Source organism: Notechis scutatus, chromosome 2 (genome assembly GCF_049901735.1).
Source record: "Notechis scutatus isolate UNSWTSFEM ecotype Mainland chromosome 2, rNotScu1.2, whole genome shotgun sequence".
Lineage (NCBI taxonomy): Eukaryota > Metazoa > Chordata > Lepidosauria > Squamata > Elapidae > Notechis > Notechis scutatus.
The window spans coordinates 113,106,815-113,126,040 of NC_142010.1; the positions used below are offsets into that span (position 1 = coordinate 113,106,815).

The 19,226-nt window shown below is 39.2% G+C and overlaps 1 protein-coding gene across 2 annotated transcripts in view; it reads left to right on the top strand.

The window, feature by feature from the left end:
- The first annotated feature begins 9,326 nt into the window (after window positions 1-9,326).
- Window positions 9,327-19,226, top strand: part of LOC148132190 (uncharacterized) — a 31,958-nt gene continuing 22,058 nt past the window's right edge. For both annotated transcript variants that reach the window (XM_087955854.1, XM_087955855.1), the window contains exon 1: window positions 9,327-9,558. In XM_087955854.1, the coding sequence (XP_087811980.1) occupies window positions 9,471-9,558 (88 nt within the window). In that variant the 5' untranslated portion in view covers window positions 9,327-9,470. The remainder of the gene's footprint in view (window positions 9,559-19,226) is intronic.

Below are 19,226 nucleotides of genomic sequence, written 5' to 3' on the forward strand. Positions count from 1 at the left end.
CGCAGCCTCTGTTTTAAATTTTATTACATATCTTCAGTTGTTGCAAGTAAGCAGACTTGGGATGGGATTCGGCATAACTAAGGCAGCAATTGCTTATAACGGATGCCAAATAAAATCAAAGTTATTATGCCAGTGGAGAGCAATGCAGAAAATGAAGTATTTGTACAATCTGCTGATAAGAGCATATCAATAATTTGAAGGGGTCTTTGCTGGATTGCAAAGTTATAGTGTTTGCAGAGTCTAAATGAATTCATTATCCTTCCATTGCAAAGGAGATGAATGAACTAATCTTTGCGGAGTGCTTAAAGGCCACTTGCATAAAAGCTGGTATAGAGCTGTCAGGTGTGATTAAGCTCACCATCTCCCCTTTTACTATCATACACTCCACTGAGGCTTTCTACTTTCTGATATTATCACGTACTTTTAATGAACCTAATGAGAGCTGATTGAATAAATATGGCATTGTTCCAAACCATTCAGTAAATAGACTTTGAAACAGTATCAGGGAGATTTATTTTCATTGGCTGGCTGATTGTATGGAAAGCGGGTGGGGTGGAATGTGAAAAGCAGGGCTTCATTTGCAGTATGTATGCTCAAGCCTTTAAATTGTAGGACTAATCTGTGAGTGTTGCGGCTATAATCTCAATGGTTTTGGTTCTCAGGGCACATATAGCAACAGTGCTCTCAGATCCATGCCCAGGATGGTTTCAGTTGACCTTGTGAAGACCCAATGCTTGAATTGGATCACAGTGTGCCTCTGTACTGGATCCTTCATACGGCAAGGAAAGTCATGTTTCACTCTTCCATTGGTTCATTGCCTGCAAACTCCTAATAGAAGCCCAAAGGTGCTTTTTTCCCAGAGGCAACTGGACTTTCTGGTTTTCCTTTGAAGATGTTTCGCTTCTCCTCCAAGAAGCTTCTTGGAGGAGAAGCGAAACGTCTTCAGAGGAAAACCAGAAAATCCAGTTGCTTCTTGAAAAAGCACCTTTGGGACAACCATGACCTGGATGGCTGAGAACCTCCATTGACATCCTACTAGAATTTCTTGGCAGATACTGGAGTCTTAGCTTGCAGTTGCAGTTCTTTCATGAATGGAAACTTTGGGCAGCTGGGGAGGGTGGTGGAGAGGAACATGGATTCCAAGCAACACCCTCAGCTTGGAAGTGTCCCACCTTTTCTTACCTTCTTGCTTGTGACATTTTATCTCCATAAAATAAACTAAAACAAATCTATTGAGGGAAAAGATGAAAAAGTCGCATGGAGACTTTTGGAGCAGTAGGACTAAAAGAGCCTTTCATTTGGAAACAAAGATACAAAAGAATTACTAGACTTCCATAGCTTAATATTTATTCATTCAATCTGTAACGTTGCCCTTCCTGGCAATGACTTAGTTTGGACTTGATTACATTAAGCAAACCCAGTTGCTGCAGTTTGGGAACCACAACTTAGAGCTGGCTGAATTGAAGAAGGGCAGCAATTGTAATTTATTAGCTGATTGTGACTGATCTTGAAATCTGTCTGAATTATTCGTTAGGATCTCATAATGAAGGGTGAATTACCAGAACTGTAACCTGGGCTTGCAAATCAAAATAACATCCCCGGGAAAACAGTGGCTTTTTTTGTCAAGGAAATGACATGGACATGCTTAGACGTCAAATATCACTCAAGGGAGGTCCTAGCTATCAGGAAATCGTGGTATTTTTTTTAATAGTCTAAGAAGGCCTTTTCTATAAAATCAGATAGATGCCATATACACTAAACCGGACTCAAGAGGATCTTCTATGGGTATAGGGTCTACTCGGTGAAGGGGTTGGACTGGAGGACCTCCAAGGTCCCTTCCAACTCTGTTATTTGGTATTCTGTATCAATTTCCCTGACACTTTTTGCCTTTTTTACATGTATTTTCAGCAATAAAAATGTAATTCTAAAAGAAAATATATTTATGAAAATTAGTGTTAAATTCTAAATCTACATGGATAATGTTTGTCCCTACTTACTTTATCCCAGGATAATATTGTATGATATTGAGGGTATTAGCCAGACATAATATTGACCCAACTCCATTTCTACCTTTGCTTTTTCACTTATTTCCAGCTTAATGTGTTCATAAAATATGCTGGTAGCTCGATTAATTTTTGATGGCATGGCATACATTACAATTCATTGTCAGTGGTTTATACTATTTGGTCACTATTTTTAATACTATTAAGGAAAAGCATCAAATATGTCTTAAAATAAGTTAATAAATTTGTATAGGGAATTAAAATTATTTCATGCATCTGTATAGGGAAGATCAGATATATCATTATATGAAGCGTGTGTTTCTATGGCCTGATGGAACCTGCAGCCAAACTGATGCCCTGGATAATTTTCATCAAGAAGAAGTTTGTCTACTCAATATGTAATATATTCAGGTTTTTTTGGTGATGTAATGGTTGCATCATTATGACTGTAGTGATGATGGGCCATGAGGTTCTTAAATATTACAATCGCTAATTAGTTTAACATCTTGGGTTACAAATGCAACTTTTTTAGGTTATAAAGGCAAATATTAGAAGCATACTTACTGAATTGAAAAATCACCGTTCAACGAGTAAATGGATCCTAATATGTCAAATCAAAGAACTGAATATAGAGTACAGAATAACAGAGTGGGAAGGGACCTTGGAGGTCTTCTAGTCCAACCCCCTGCTTAGGCAGGAAACCCTATGCCATTTCAGACAAATGGTTGTCCAATCTCTTCTTAAAAACTTCCAATGTTGGAGCATCCAAAACTTCTGGAGGCAAGTCGTTCCACTGATTAATTGTTCTAATTGTCAGGAAATGTCTCCTTAGTTCTAAGTTGCTTCTCTCCTTGGTTAGTTTCCATCCATTTCTTCTTGTCCTGCCCTCGGGTGCTTTGGAGAATAGCTTGATCTCCTCTCCTTTGTGAACCACCCCTTAGATATTGGAACACTGCTATTATGTCACCCCTATGCTGCCTTTTCATTAAATTAGACATACCCAATTCCAGCAACCATTCTTTTTGTTTTTGCATCCACTCCCCTAATCATCTTGGTTGCTTCTCTCTGTACTCTTTCTGGAGTGTCAACATCTTTTCTTATATTGTGGCAACCAAAGCTGATTAGTTCATTACATAATGTAAATAGACTTTTTTTGCTTCTGTTTGTGCCTCCTATCTACTAGGCTCACCTTTCAAGACATCAACTTCTGTTCTCTTCAGCTGCCCTGCCTTGGTAGGTCTTGTAAACTTAGCTCTCCTGCTAACCTTCGGCTATTCATGATCCTTAACTTTGTTATCACATTATTGCTGTAACCTTTCCTCCCCCTCTTATCAGAATGCTTCTGACATTGATAACATTCAGACTAAGTGCAACTGCCTCATGTAAATTTAGACCTTTGGTCGATCAAGCTCAGCGTAGTTGAGATCTATGCTCTTCAGTCTGGGGCCTTTGGATGAGGTAGATAGTAATTAATTCATGTGGGTGTACTAAACTACAGTAGTAGTTCAACAACGAGTAGCATAGTCCCAGTTTGGGGAAAATAGGCTGATACAAGCTGCCCCCAGTTTATATCAGCCCGTTTTCTCCAAATTGGGGATATCTATATAGAGCACTCCTGTGCTTGCTAATACAATCTTTCCCTTATACGGCAAATGAATGGAGAGTTGTTTGCTTTGGCAGGCTGTTCTTATGCCTTTGTATTATGCTTCTCTGCTAAGAGCAAAGAACAGGAAGCACCAAGATATAGTATTGACTCACTTCAATAAGCAAGCTAGATTTCCTTACTAAGAGAACAAGGTCTAGGGAATGTTCACAATGTTCCTTTCATCCAGTCCAATAAATATATATTTAAAAAATTTCTCCAGTATATTGTGCTACGGTAGGCAGCTGCCCTTTTCCATCTCTTGGTCTTCTAAATTAATGTTTTGTGCTGTCTTACTGAAGAATCTGGAAAGTATCAATTTTATAATGTTCTGAATGCTGAATAAACATTTGATTTATTGAGTAAATTGCAGGTGCTGAACCTTCATAGCTCTGTTTGGACCGTTAAGCTACTCATACTAGCACTTGGGTCAGGCCTGTTGAACAGAATCAGGTCTACAGTTGTCGACCTGATTAGGAGCTTGGAGAAACATTCCAAAATGCACTGACAAAGCACATTGGTACAGGTAGTCTTTGGCTTAAAACAGTTTGTTTCATTTAAAGTTACAACGGCACTGAATAAAGGGACTTGTGACCATTTTTCATGTGTACAACTGTTGCCGCATCCTATAGTCATGTGATCCAAATTCAGATGCTTGGCAACTGGCATGTACTTATGACAGTTGCAGGGTCCCAGAGTGTTGTGATCCCCTTTCCCCTTTTAAAAGTCAACAGGGAAGCCAGATTCACCTTAACTGTGTAGCTAACTTAGCAACAGCAGTGACACAACTGTGACAAGAAAGGTTGTGAAATAGGCAAAACTCACTTAATAAACGTCTCGCTTAGCAACAGAAATATTGGGCTCAATTACAATACGAGGACATACATACATACATACATACATACATACACACACACACACACACACACACACACACACACATTTGTTTTATATATATGTAGTGCAAACATTGACCCACAAAAGAATTGCTGATGGAAGCAAATTTAAACCTTTGCTGTCTATTCAGTTTTCTATCAAACCACCAGGAGTTAAATTTGATTGATATATGGAGAAGATCACATCCCGAGAAAAAACAATTTACATTCTATTCAAATCCTCATCAAATATGGACACAAATTGATATGGCATGGATGAATGGGGAAATAGCAAATGAGATAAAAGGGATTGAAATTTTACCTAATGAATGGGCAGATCACAATCCAATTCAGATAATATGGAAAGGTAGGGAGAAACCCAAGAAAAGATGGACGTTAAATACTCAGTTAATAAGAGAAAAAGAACACACCAACAAACTCAAGGAGGAATTACATTATTTCTTAAAGGAAAATGATAATGGAGCAACTACGAAACAAAACATTTGGGATACAGTGAAGGCAGTAATAAGTGGTATAACAATCTCTTATAATGGCAAGAGGAATAAGGAAAAATACGCCCAGCAAAACAAATTACAACAAAAAATTAAGGAATTAGAAACTCAATTACAGAGTACTCCAAAGGATTCAAAATTGCAAAATCAGATAATAATAACTAAACATAAAGTGAATTTAATTGAACAAGAGAGAATGATTATAAATTTGAATACAACTAGACAAACTTATTTTGATCATGCTAATAAGCCAGGGAGATGGCTATCATATATAGACTAAAAAAAGGAAAGAAAAGAGATTGATATACAAGCTAATAGATGGAAAGGGGGATATACAACAGGAGATAGAACAGAAAAAAGAAATTGCCCATAAGTATTTTGAAGAGTTATATAAAAAGGAAGAAGTTAACGAAGATAGAATAAGAAACTATTTAGATGAAGTGAAGGATAAAGCAATTGGGGAAGAAATGGAAAAATTATTAAACAAAGACATTACTTGGTTTGAATTGAAATCAGCAATAGAGAACCAGAAAAACAATAAATCCCCGGGACCAGATGGGATTCCAGGGGAGCTGTACAAGGCAATAGCAGAACAAATAGGACCTCTTATGGTGGAAGTTTTCAATGACGTCTTATTGGCAGCCAGGATGCCGGACTCATGGAGGGGGGCATTGATTTTGCTGATCCTGAAGGAGGATTCGGATCCCCGATATATACATAATTATAGGCCGATTTCACTGTTAAATACTGATTACAAAATATTCACTTCTATTATAGCAAGTAGACTAAAAAGAATGTTAAATGAGCATATATATGAAGATCAAAATGGATTTCTCCCAACCAGACAAATCAGGAACAACTTAAGAATAGTACTAGATGTCTTAGAATTTTACGAAGCCCACCCCGAAAAACAAATTGCACTTATGTTTTTAGATGCAGAGAAGGCCTTCGATAATTTAAATTGGCAATTTTTAATCCAAAAAATTTATAATATGAATTTAGGCACCAAATTTGAAAATATTATAACAACCATTTATGATACACAGCAGGCTAATATTATAATAAACGGGGAATATACCCGCCCGATCAGCAATTTTCAATCTGACATAAAGTTCTAATTTTGGTTAAGATCATTTTAGCAATATATTCTACTGGAGAAATCTGTTCAGCTATTCATGATCTGCAGCTCTGAAGTAGGCTATGAATATTCATTAATTCTATCAGGTAAATTGGAATTGATTATGTATATCTAGGCAAGTCAGGTCAGAGAACAGAATATATTTAAATCTCTAAATAGCTTAGGGACTGATTTATCTCAGGGACCCCTTCTATCCTGATGAAATTCCGCAGAAATTTAAGACCTGAAGGAGAAACCCTTTTAAATGTGCCTCTGTTTATAGATGGCCAACTGTTCAGAAACAGTGAAGGGGTCTTTATCCAGAACCACTTCCAAGCTATGGAGCCTATTCCCACAGGAATTGCTTTTACTCCCAGGCCTCCGCTTTTGCTTAGATTACATTTTATATTAATATGTTACTTTTGATTTGTTCCATAGGTAGTTTGGGATCAGTTGGGTTCTTGGTGCTCTCTGCTTGCTTTGTTGCAGATGTTTCATTAGTAGTCTAGGCCAGGGGTCCCCAACCACCGGTCCGCGGACCGGTACCGGTCCGTGGAACAACTCCTACCGGGCCGCTGGCTTGCTGCCGCCGCCATCTTTTTTTGATGAAAAAGTGCTTCCGGTGAGCTTTTCCAGGTAGAAAGCTCACCAGAAGCACGTTTTCATCAAAAAAAGATGGCGGCGCCCAGCTGATGCCGGTACTGGGCCGCGACGCCCAGCTGATGCCGGTACCGGGCCGCGGCGTAAAAAAGGTTGGGGATCACTGGTCTAGGCAACATCATCTGTAAGAGTGGGGTTTCCTGGCTGTTTCTATCTAGTAGCTTGTCCTGCCAGACTTAGTGGTCGTGTGGCTTCTTTTTTGATGGATGGCTCTTGATTAAGGTATTGTTTCTTCCTTAATTGCTGGTACTTTTTCCTGCTTATCTGGGTATTGGATGCTGGAGGAATCCTATTCTGAGCTCTTCGTTTTCTTTCTAAGCTTTTTACATTTGTTTAATTGGAAAGTAAATGAGGTTTGTGTCTATTGACATATTATGTCTATTCATCTTGCAACACATGGAGAGACCCAGCCGCAGTTTAATCTGGGAAACTGCACATTTTAGATCAAGTTGAATTAAAAAATATCAGGAATTCCTGGAAGCTTGATATTCAGACAATTCAGCCATCAGTAGATCCATAAAGCTAATCTCCACGCTGTCTCACACACTGATGTAACCTTGCCTGGTAATGAAATGCCTCCAAGGAGAGCACCAAGAACCCAACTATTTGTGTTTACTTATAGTTCATTTTGTTAGGCATCTCATGATTCTAATGAACATGTCTGAAGGTGAAGAGAGTCAATAGTTCAACTAATATGAATAATGCACCGTTGCAGATACTGATTATGTAACTTTTGTTTTTCTCTCCTCACTAAAAAGCTCAAAGTCTACCATATTCAACATTTTGTGGGGCCAGAATGAGTTTTAATTGTAAAAGGTAAAAGGACAAAAAGTTATTTCCATTCTTAAGGAATGCACGGAGCAAGGATGCGCAAAGTTTGAGTTGGTGTTTCATAGCTGCATTTCAGAAAACAGGCAAAGCAAGGGTAAAAAGTTATCTAGAATCTGGACAAAATGAAAAAAAATGATTTTTTAAAGTTAAATGTAATTACAATTTAATTTTTAAACTATAAAGTCTCTCCCAAAAGCATGCAAGGAGCTTTTAAAAATTCATGTTTTTCAAAACCTCATCTCTTTTTTTATTCCCGCAAATATTGGTATGCGAAATAGATGACCTGAAGGTCACTCTCAATATGCCCCACTGTGAGAAAGGCTGTAATTCAGAGCACAGGGCAAGCTCGGTTCCTGGGCTTTGCAATTGGGGAAAATTCCTATCTTAAATTTGGAGATCATCTGCAATAACATGATCATTGTCACTGGTTGCGAGCTGCATAATTAATATCGAAGACTTAATAGGGCTTTCATATATTCCGGGTATGAAAATGCTAAATAAAAGTATCCCCCCCCGTTCACATTTTATACCCTATTGCCTCATTTTAACCAAACTCCCTACCGTGTAGCAATTAGCCCACAGATTACACTTTGCATTCCCCACCCCACAAGATAATTGTAGCGATTAAAACGTTCTCCCAACCGTCCCGTTAAAGTTTGTACTTCTGCTTGGCTTTCTTACTTTAGGCAGCCAGAAGCCAATAACCCGGGGGGGTGGGGGTGAGAAATAACGTTGCACGTTAAAAAAAATAAAAAAAAAGATAATGGCCTGCCGAAGGAGGAGGAGGCGAGAGAGAACGTTCCTTTCGCTTCCCCTCTCCGAGTCCACAGTTTCTATGGCGACCGCCGACACAATGTTCTATCCCGAGAATGTAGCGATTCTCACTTTCGACCAATCGGGATGGAGAGCGTTCTGTCAGTAACCAATCAGGAGCGAAGCCTAGAAGATAGGCGCAATAAGGCGATAGTGCTAAGATCTCTCGGTGAAGCTAGCGCGGGAGTCGTACATCCCGAAGACTAAGGTAGCGGGGGGCGGGGAAGGGGAGGTGTGGTGTGGTGTTCTTTTTGTAATTCCTACCCGGGATCGGAGCCTCTGAAGTAGCTTTTGGGGAACACCGCATCCCATCCCCCTCTCAATAAAAGATTTTGTTACTTGGCTGGGAATGCCGGGCGGCAGAGGCTGGGCTCCGGAGGTTTAAAGCATTTTTGGAGCGATTTCAACTGAGACGGATTAACCGAACGTAATCCGAAGGCATTGTATAAATTATAGGAACGTGAGAACTGAACTATATCATCCGAAAAGTATCCGCGGTAGTTTGTTTTTTTCCTTCGGGGAAAGAGTAAGACAACCGAACCGGCTGCAAAAGAAACGAACTCGATGCAATCGCCTTCGGGACGACCTACACCTTTGTAAAGAGAGCGGAAGGGAGAGGGAAAAAACCAAAACCCGCTTGTTCCAAGAGAGATCCAGATGTTGTGCTATCAGGCCCGCTCCGGAGGAAAAAGACACGGAACCGGCCTTCGGCCTGCCAGAAATCTCCTTATCAGAAGCGGAGCATGCAAATAGAAGGGGAGGCGAGCGGGATCGCCAGGCACAATAGGAGAGGCGGGGGTGGCACCCAGCCGCTCCTGAACTGCGCTGATCCGAGGAGCAGCCTGAGGAGAAAAAAAAAAACAAAAGAAGCCAGAAGGAACTAGGGGCGGACTGAAAAGACTGTAGCTGGCCGGGTTGTGGAAAAGAAGAGGCGAAGAGCCGCGGTCCGGCAGGTGGTTCCTCCATGTGGAGCCTCCAACCGAGAAGAGAGCTCGGAGCCAGCGGCGGACTCCGGCGATGACCAAGCTAAGCGAGGCCCAGACTTACTCACCTGCCAACACTGCTCCTATGGACAGTAATATCGTGGCCATTATTATAGCTACCAGTGAGTACTTGCACGCCTGTCTCTCGCCCTCTTTTTCTTTTTTTCCTTTGGGATTGATGTGTTTGCCGTCGATTCTCTTTAGGAATGTAGAAAAACTCCACTGCCTTTCCTCGCACTTCATTGTGTTGCCAGAAGCCATGCTTCTCTTCTGTTCTCCCTCTCTCCGTGCATGCACATGGTTAGTTTATAGCTGTAATGTGCTGCAGTGCTTGCGACCTTTTTTTTTTGGGGGGAGAAAAGTGGTCTAAGTAAATACTCTCGGGGGTATTAGGACTACAAATCCCAGCATGCCCAGCCTCACGGTCAAAGGAACCAGGTTGGGGGAAAGCTGAATTACAGATATAATATTCTGTTCATCTTGGTTCCAGAAGCAAACCCAGATTTCAATTGCAGAAGTAATGCTGTACTAAGCCATTGAATATTTGATCTTGGTTTGCTCACAAACCACAGTCTGCTGGGTATATACATGGTATTAAGAAGTTGACTGTGGCTATTTGGCACTGAACCCAAATCAAACCAAGTCACATTGAGGCATAGTATAATGTGTGAATTAGCTAGTATCTCTGTGTGTGGTGCTCTGTTGTGTAAGAAGATGGGAAGAAATCTTTGTAGCTCCTTGGCAGGGAATTCTAATCTCACATACTGTATGTGACTCTGAGTAGTGTACCTTTGAAAAACAATAAAAATCATTAGAAGCCATAAACTGTTTATAATATGCCATGCGATTGATTCATTATCAAACTGTTGACTTCAGAAATTGCCTCAGCCTTTGGACAAACTGATCAGGAGTCATCATGGAGCCATGTGTTGCTGACATATTTGCCATAGGAACAGACTGTGCTGTATCATTTATTAAGAAAAATATCAAAATCAAATGATTTAGGGCTGCAATTAGGGCACCCAACATTTGCTTTTTCCCTTTTGTATTTCTTTGCATACAAATGTGTAGATGGAGACCTGCGTATAATCAGGCCAAAATCAAAATAGATGCATTTATATTTTGAAAGCCACCAAAATATTTTTGACTAACGGGTAGACATCTTTGAAAGTCAGTCTTGCACACTTCTATAGTTCCATGAGAGGAAGGACCAGGGGCGGCCAATGGGATGAAGGATGTAAGGACTTGTGCTTCAGTAATCTCTGGAAGCCGTACATTTATACCTCTGCTATAACAAATTGTGTTTTTATCCACACTAATAAAAAAATATAAAGACATTTTTAAGCGAATAACAGATATTCTTCCATTATCTAAATAATACTGGGATCCCTAATTGTAGACAGCCTGTCCCTTGCATCTTTTTTTGTTGTGCCTATTTTGTTTCAGAAAGTAGAATGAAGAGAACTTGATCACCTTTTATCAAAAAAATGTTGGGGTTTCAAAGTGTGACAGTGTTCGGTGATACTTATGGTCTCACCTAACCACAAATATTGAAAAGTTCTCCATCCCTTAGAAGTGGATTTTTTTTTTGCTTTTTAAGGATCTTTTCATGAATGTTCAAACAGAAAGTATAGCTACCTTTCAATCAAAAAAAAATGCCCCCAAATGCATAAGGTAGAATAATTAAGAATAGTGTTAAAACACAACTGTATTTCTCATGAAATGTTATTTTTTAATTTTGTGCTTACTTATAAATAAAAACAAAAAGCACAGCATTAAAAACAACCATGCAAATAAATCAATAGATAAATTGGAGAAACCTAACCTGCCCAATAGATAAAAGCATGCTAGTGACAACAGCTGGTATTAAATATATTTTCCAGGATAAAGAATTTCATAGTTTGACTAAAGCTACTTAAAAACAGCCCCATTCCCACAAAATGTATTTGGAATAACACTGTCTGCAGAATTTGGTTTCAGAGCATTTCTTACCCCAAAGTCTCTCCAGAGGACAAAAGCTACATTCAGTGTCACCTGAGCGTAAATCTCTTTGCCCTGTCTCCTGTCCCAGGTGTGTCCTGCAAGGCTCGCTGGTTTATTTTGTTTCATTAATCAGTAGGATTCCCATTGCATCCGAAACCCTAAACTTTGAAGCCTGAGTTTGCAGAACATGTGAAGCTAAAATCAAACCAACTACATCAGAATTTAATGTGAATCACACCTGTGTAGCAAACAAATTAGAGTGTTGGAAGAAGACCTCAAAGGTCATCTTGTCCAATCAGCACTCCTGATAGGTAGCCATCTATTCACAAACAGGGCTTTGGATCAAGAAATTCTTTTTCATGTTTACCCTGATGCTTTTCCTTATCATTTGAGCGGATTAAAGTTCAGACCTTTTAGGTGAAAGAAAACATTTTTCTACTTATTATTTATGTGACACATACTTCGGAATATATTCTCCTGGCTAAGCATAATTTCTCCCTTTTTTTTTTCTCCTTAGTCAGTAGAGCCCTTGTTGTGTTAGACTTCAAGCCCTCATTTTCCTCTGAAGCTCGCTAGATGATGATCTCACTTAGGCTATTTGGAAATAATGTTGGATGGATGGATAGATGGATGAATAGGATATTCTTAAACTTTGGTGTCCCAAATTGGACACAGTACTTTAGGGTCAATTGGCCAAATCCTCTAAATAAATGCTCTACTTGTGATGGTGCAATATAGATTTGCTCAAGTCTTTTTTGACCATTGTATTTTCCCACGTGCATTGATGTTAGTCCAGGGGCTGTTACTTCCAGTCTTGTGTATCTGTTTTATCTTAAAGCAGAAATTTAATCTTGGTTGAACTTCATGTTGATATTTTCTTGGATTTGTTCTCCATCCTGCCAAATCAACATGGATGAATTGGCTTTTTAAAATAAAATTATGTAGGAACTTATAATTTAATTTGATCCTACTTGCAACATGAACATAGTGCTGAGCAACCAGGTTTTTCAAGAGCAAATCAGAAAAGCTAATTTAAACTAATAAAATCCCAATAAATACAAAGCAGGTGAGAATTCTGCTGACTCCACTGACTCTAAATAAACATCAGGGTGTTTTTTTAATTAACTTCCTTGATCTAGCCATATGTGATGCAGGTTATTTAAAATCAGTTTTCTACATATGAAATCCCTGATCAGGAGGCTTAAATTAACATTTTTAATTAGAAAAATAGGCAAAAAATGTATAAATACTTTTTGAAAATGTTCAATTCATTCTTTTTGAACATATGCCTTAACTGACAAATCCAAATTTTAACAATAATTTATGAGCTCTATTATTCTGACATTGCAGAAAAAAGTATAGTACAGTAGCCTGCTGTATTTTTTAAACTGTACTCATCCAAAGTCTTTATACAGTATTTTCCAACTCTCCAGAACTGATAGACTATATCTTCCAGAATTCCCAGAAGCTAATGCAGGTAGTCCTAAACTTACGATCACAATCGAGCCCAAAATTTATGTTGCTAAGGGAGAAATTTGTTAAGTGAGTTTTGTCCTATTTTATGACTTTTCTTGCCACATTTGTTAAGTGAATTACTGAAGTTGTTAAATTAGTAATACCATTAAGTGAATCTGGCTTCTCCATTGACTTTGCTTGTCAAAATGTTGCACGTGACTCTAGGACCCTGCAACCGTCATAAATGTGAACTTGTTACCAAGCATTCAAATTTTGATCACATGACCATGGGGGATGCTGCAATGGTCATAGGTGTGAAAAATGGTCATAAGTCACTTTTTTTTAGTGCCGTTGTAACTTCACTAAACGAACTGTTGTAATTCGAGGATTACCTGTAGAGTCCTAATTCAATAATTTTATTATGTAACATTGTATAGAACTCTTGTTGATTTTCATTGGGCGCATAAATTACTACCAATAGTACCGGTTTGGAGGCTATTACCACTTCCATCATCAAAATTCTTCCATTGGGATCTGCAAAGATTAATTTCAGATAACACTGATAAACTCTTGAAATTAGTGGCCCATACTAATTGATGCTGATCTGGGATAACATCTATAGTATTTTAAGGAAACAAACCAAAATATTAAAAGAAATGACTACCATCACTACCATGATTTGATATATCCCAACATGAATCTGGCATGTTGGAAATGTAAGAAGAAAGAAGGCACTTACTATCATATGTGGTGGTATTGTTTAGAAGCCCAGAAGTACTGGCTTAAAATTCAAAAGGGGTTACAAGAGATCCTCAAGGAACAAATAGATTTGGAACCAAAATTATTTCTATTAGGGATGATTAAAAAGAAATATGGGAAAGATACAAAATATATAATACTACATGTTTTAACCATCACTAGAATTGGCTATGCTCAATGTTGGAAACAATTCTATACCAACAGATCAACTGGTTATTCAAAAAATAATGGCGTGTGCTGAGATGGATGAAATTAACCCTGATGTTACAAGAGAAAGAGGAGTCTGAATATTATAGAATTTGGGAAAATTTGTATGATTGAATTGAATTAAGACAAAGGGATGATGAAAAGAGTCAACGATAAGCATTTCTTAGATTAAAGGTTTATATTTGCATGAACTGTATATATTTATAAATAAGCACAAAATAGAAGTATATGAGATAGATGTCACACACTGTTAATGTCATAATATTTATGTTTTGTTTGGTTTTTAAAGATATAAAAGACTAATAAAGTTTTGGAGAAAAAAAAGAAATATTGAGAGTAATAGACATGTGAAGACATCAGATTGTGAAAATGGAACCAAATGGAATTTAGCTAAAGTGAAACTGCTGGATTAATCTAAGAGCTGCAGTTAGTGATATTTGACTTATTTTAATGAACTTCTACAGAAACAGATTACAATTGAGAACTTAATATTGTACCTTGTCCAGAAAGGAAATGTTATCATCTGATCTTTACAAGTGGGAGAAATCTGGGCATGCAAAAATAAAGAGAGGAAGACCACCATCCAGTGCTCCTTATTCCAGTCCTTTAAAAGCCAATGGGACTGCTGGGAGTAAATATTCAGTAGAATTACAGATTCTAAAAGCTGGAAGCTTAGTCCTCTGTGTTCAACAACTATTTAATTGCTGGTATTTTCACTTCATTATGTGAGATACAGAATTTTCACTCAATTATTTGTCAAATGCTTCCCTCTTACTGAGCACTATGTAGAGTAGAATAAAGAAAGGCCTGCCCACGAATTTATGTTCTAAGAATAAGGAAAAGGGAGAGGCAGGGATTAAGGAGAGAGGAAATTGGTAAAGCAAAACCTGGTAAAAGAATTTCTTTCTTTCTTTTTCTCTCTCTCTCTTCTCTTCTTTCATTCTCTCCCTCCCTCCCTCCCTCCCTCCCCCCCCCCTCTCTTTTTTCTTTCTACATTAGAATCCAGGAATGAAGAAGTAATTTGGGAGGAATTATAAATAGCAGAAATAATTTTAGGTTTAAGAACAGCAGTTTGGTCTCACAATGCAAACATTTTGATTGCAATCTCCCCTGTCAGTAGACCTAAATCTCTAGGATGGCCTACCTCAACCTGATGCAGTCCATATTGTTGATATCATTTGTAGCCAGTGCTGTTGAAGGTAATAGGAGTTGTCATTTACTATACCTAGGCATCACCAGTTAAAAGAAAAATGTTAAAAGATATCTCTAAAATCCTATCTTCACTAAGAAGATTCCTATATCTTGGTTATAGTAGGGATGTACTTGACTAATGTATAGCTGCTGCATTAAATCAAGAAAAAACCGTACTATGGCAGAGAGAGCTATGCCTGATACCTAGATTTTTAAGATGGAGGATTATTTATTTGATGAAGCGTTCAATATGAAGTCTAAAGATACAAGGCTACGCTTCATTGTGGTCAAAACTGATACAACTGGATCTCCCAGTATATTTTGTTTGATTTCGAACAGCTGGAGAAAGGAATAAAACACGAAGTTGAATAAGAAACATAGCTCAGCATAGCCTTATGCATTTTCACTTTACAGACCATTTAAACAAGATTACCTCAGATGACCCAAATCATATTGGACTACAAACAAATCTCTGAAAAAGTATGTGGTAAGGAATTGGTGCCTAGAAATGGACTATGTCCACTGAAACAGTTTCTCCTACCTGATTAACTCCACCCATTAGATAATGGACAAGAGCAAATTCTTTTGAGATATTAAGAAATAAAGGTCAAGAGTGAGGAAAATAGGACTGTCTGGGGGAAACAACTTTAGGCTTTCTGACACACGGGTTTCCCCGTCTCATGACTTTCTATGCAGAGCAAAACTTCAAAAAATTGTGTAATTAGACCTGTTCCCTCTCCACAAAGTAGAGAACATGGAATGCCAATGGAAGTGCATCATGTTGTCAACAACACACTATCTCTTATTCAAATTCCTTATTGAACCTAAATAGATACTCAATAGAAGTACTGAGTATCTGAAGACAAAATCGTCATACCATTCTTATCTTGTTTTTTAGTACAGCAGCTCCCTGAAAATATATAGAAGTCTCTCTGGATGTTTAGGACATTTATTATTTATATACGTTTTTATAATATTGGCTTCATGAAAAGTCTCTTACCAAAAAAAGAAATATATAGTTGGACATGTCTCTTCCCCAAAGGCTTGCAGTCAAATGCCAGATTATGATTTCAGAGAAGAAATTTTAACAGTATTCATATCGTGATATAAAACTGAATTATAGAGACTCAGAAATTAATGATTTTTCTGAGCTGTGCAATGAAGTCATTGTTGGGTTAGAAAGATCCAAGTTCTCCTTTTATCATTGAAGGTTGTTAGGTGACCTTGGACTAACTCTTTAAATCTTTCTTCAGCCTATCTCTCAAGATTGTTGTTGTGGAGAATTTGGAGAAGGGAATGTTTTATCCACCACCACTAGCTCCTGGAGAAAAGGCAATATATAAACTGAAAGAATCACAAATAATTTTATTTAAGGAAGCTTGCATATTTATAAGTATGGAAAAGTTTGCTTATTGGTTTGCTTATTTTTTTGAGAGATTTATATTCCACCTTTCTTCAGTAGAGTTTATATGTGCTGTCCCAGTCAGTCTATGGGAATTGGATAGTTACTTAGGAATTATGAGCTGTCCCCTTAAGGGAAGTCATCATGGTAAATATAGTTAAAGGTATCCTGGGAAATGTAGTCCAGGTCACGTGGCCACATCTGTAATCCCGATTGGTCACTAATTTGACCCTTGAGAGGTTGGGGGAATTTTCCTCACTTTTGCCTGAACTCACTAACTCATGGCAGCTGCTTTCTATCGCTACGAGGTGGGTTAAGAGATAACCATCTTTTACTTTTCTGTATCCTGTACAGAGGTGGATTTATAAACTGTACAGATGCAGATAGATAACTCAACAAGACGTCCATAAGAAAGTATATTTATTGGTTCACCAGGTATCCTCATAACTCACCTTTGTGACAAAGTTCTTCTTTAATGACCAATCCTTTGTATATCTGCCTTGTAGTAAAAGATGGTTACCTCCTAACACAGGGATCCCCAACCTTTTCGACGCCGCGTGCCCGGTTCCGACATCAGCTGGGTGCCGCGGCCGGTAAGCGTCAACTGGGCGCCGCCATCTTTTATGACGAAAAGGCGCTTCCGGTGACGTCACGAGCGCTGTTCATCATAAAAGATGGCGCGCAGCGCTTCTGGTGAGCTTTTCGGGTAGAAATGGCTTTCTACCCGGAAAAGCTCACGAAGCGCTAGCGCCGCCATCTTTTATGACGAAACAGCGCCCGGTGAGCTTTCTACCCGGAAAAGCTCACCAGAAGCGCTTTTACCAAAAAGATGGCGGCGCCCAGCAACCAGCGGCCCGGTAAGGCTTGTTCGCATGCCCGGTACCGGTCGCGGACCGGCGGTTGGGGACCCTGTCCTAACACATCTCGTAGCGATAGAAAGCAGCTGCCATGAGTTAGTGAGTTCAGGCAAAAGTGAGGAAAACTCCCCCAACCTCTCAAGGGACAAATTAGTGACCAATCGGGATTACAGATGTGGCCACGTGACCTGGACTACATTTCCCAGGATACCTTTAACTACATTTACCATGATGCCTTCCCTTAAGGGGACAGCTCATAATTCCTAAGTAATTATCCAATTCCCATAAATTGACTGGGACAGCACATTATAGGAAGACTTTGAAATCCAGGTTGAAGCCTGGAGCTGGTTCATGATTTCATGATCATTATAACAACCATGGGCCTATCTCAGTTCCTTGTCAACCCATGACATCTTGGATTCCTATTCTTATAACTGGCTTAAAGAAAAGAGCCAATAGTTCTGTGATCTCTTTGTCATAAACAAATTACTTCCTTCTAGTATTTAGATTGCTGGTGACAGATACATTCTAGAGGTATAAATACATCATTAGAGTAGCCTGCTCTAGAGAAATAGCCTATAGAAAAAAAATCTGTGGGATTCCTGGTTGGCAGAACTGGTGATCATATCAAATATTACACTATGGAAGGATGAGATGGACAGAGCCATTGAAAGAATTATACCTAAATACCCTTCTCAACATTGTGGAAACAGAAATGCACCTTGGGCTGTAATACATTGGGAATCCAGATAGTGCAAGTTTAAAATCAAATGTAACTAATTCTTTTAGGATGCTGCAGGGCAACTGAATAGTACTTGATAGTGATAGCCTTTACACCTCGGGTTATCTTGGGATGGATTTGCTAAGCACTTTGAGAACGCGGCTTCAGAGTAGTACTTGATTTTACAACTGCAACAGATGTAGACAGAAAGATGGTGGTAGTTCTCACTAGTCGTGGTTTAAAAGATTAAGTTTCCGAAATCTGCAGATACAGATGAGATGGTTGCATCTGTTCAACTTACCTCTTGTACCTTTGATCCATATTTATGTTAACTATTAGCATCTGGCACAGGGGTCCCCAAACTTGGCAACTTTAAGACTTGTGGACTTCAAGCATAGATGGCTGGAGAATTCTGGGAGTCCACAAGTCTTAAAGTTGCCAAGTTTGGAGACCTCTGATCTAGCAAAAGGGGTCTGGGTGGGTAGGTTCAAAGCATAGTAAACGTCTAATTGTATCGGGGGCAGATATTCCTGTATTGGGGGAAAAAAACAATCAGTGGTGCAGACCTTCCTAAAGAGGGCATCGTCTTTGGAGCCATGGACTATCCAACTGATTGCATTCCTATTGCTGCAGTGGTACATTTGCTATTTCAGCTGTGGGCCTTTTGACTTCCTTGTTTTTTCTTGTTGGCCTTATCTTTAACCATCCTCTAGGACAGGATGTCAGACTCAATTTCATTGAGGGCCACATCAGTGTTGTGTTTGACCTTGGGGGGTTGGGGGCTGGGACTGGACATGGCCAGGATGGGTGTGGCCAGCTCGATGTCCATTTTTCCCTATGATGGCCACCTGCAGCCCTCTGCCAGTGAAAATGGAGCTCGGGGGGGTGTGTGTGTGCATGGCCCCCTGAGCTCTGTTTTCACTGGCAGAGACACCGTGGGCCGGTTGTTCGCTATTTCCAGAGCAGCCCCACGGATCAGATCTAAGCACCCCACGGACCGAATCCGGATTGCAGGCCTTGAGTTTGACGCCCCTGCTCTAGGACAACAACTCATTTCTGTTAGCGGGCCATGCTGGCTGGAGATGACAAGTGTTGTAGACCTTGGGGAAGTTTAGGCGGAAGCCGAATACCTACTTTGCAGAGATTTCACTGAGCCTGATAGTTATTCGGAAGCTGTACAAGATGCTTCATTGTATTTCCCTTTTTCTCTTCTTT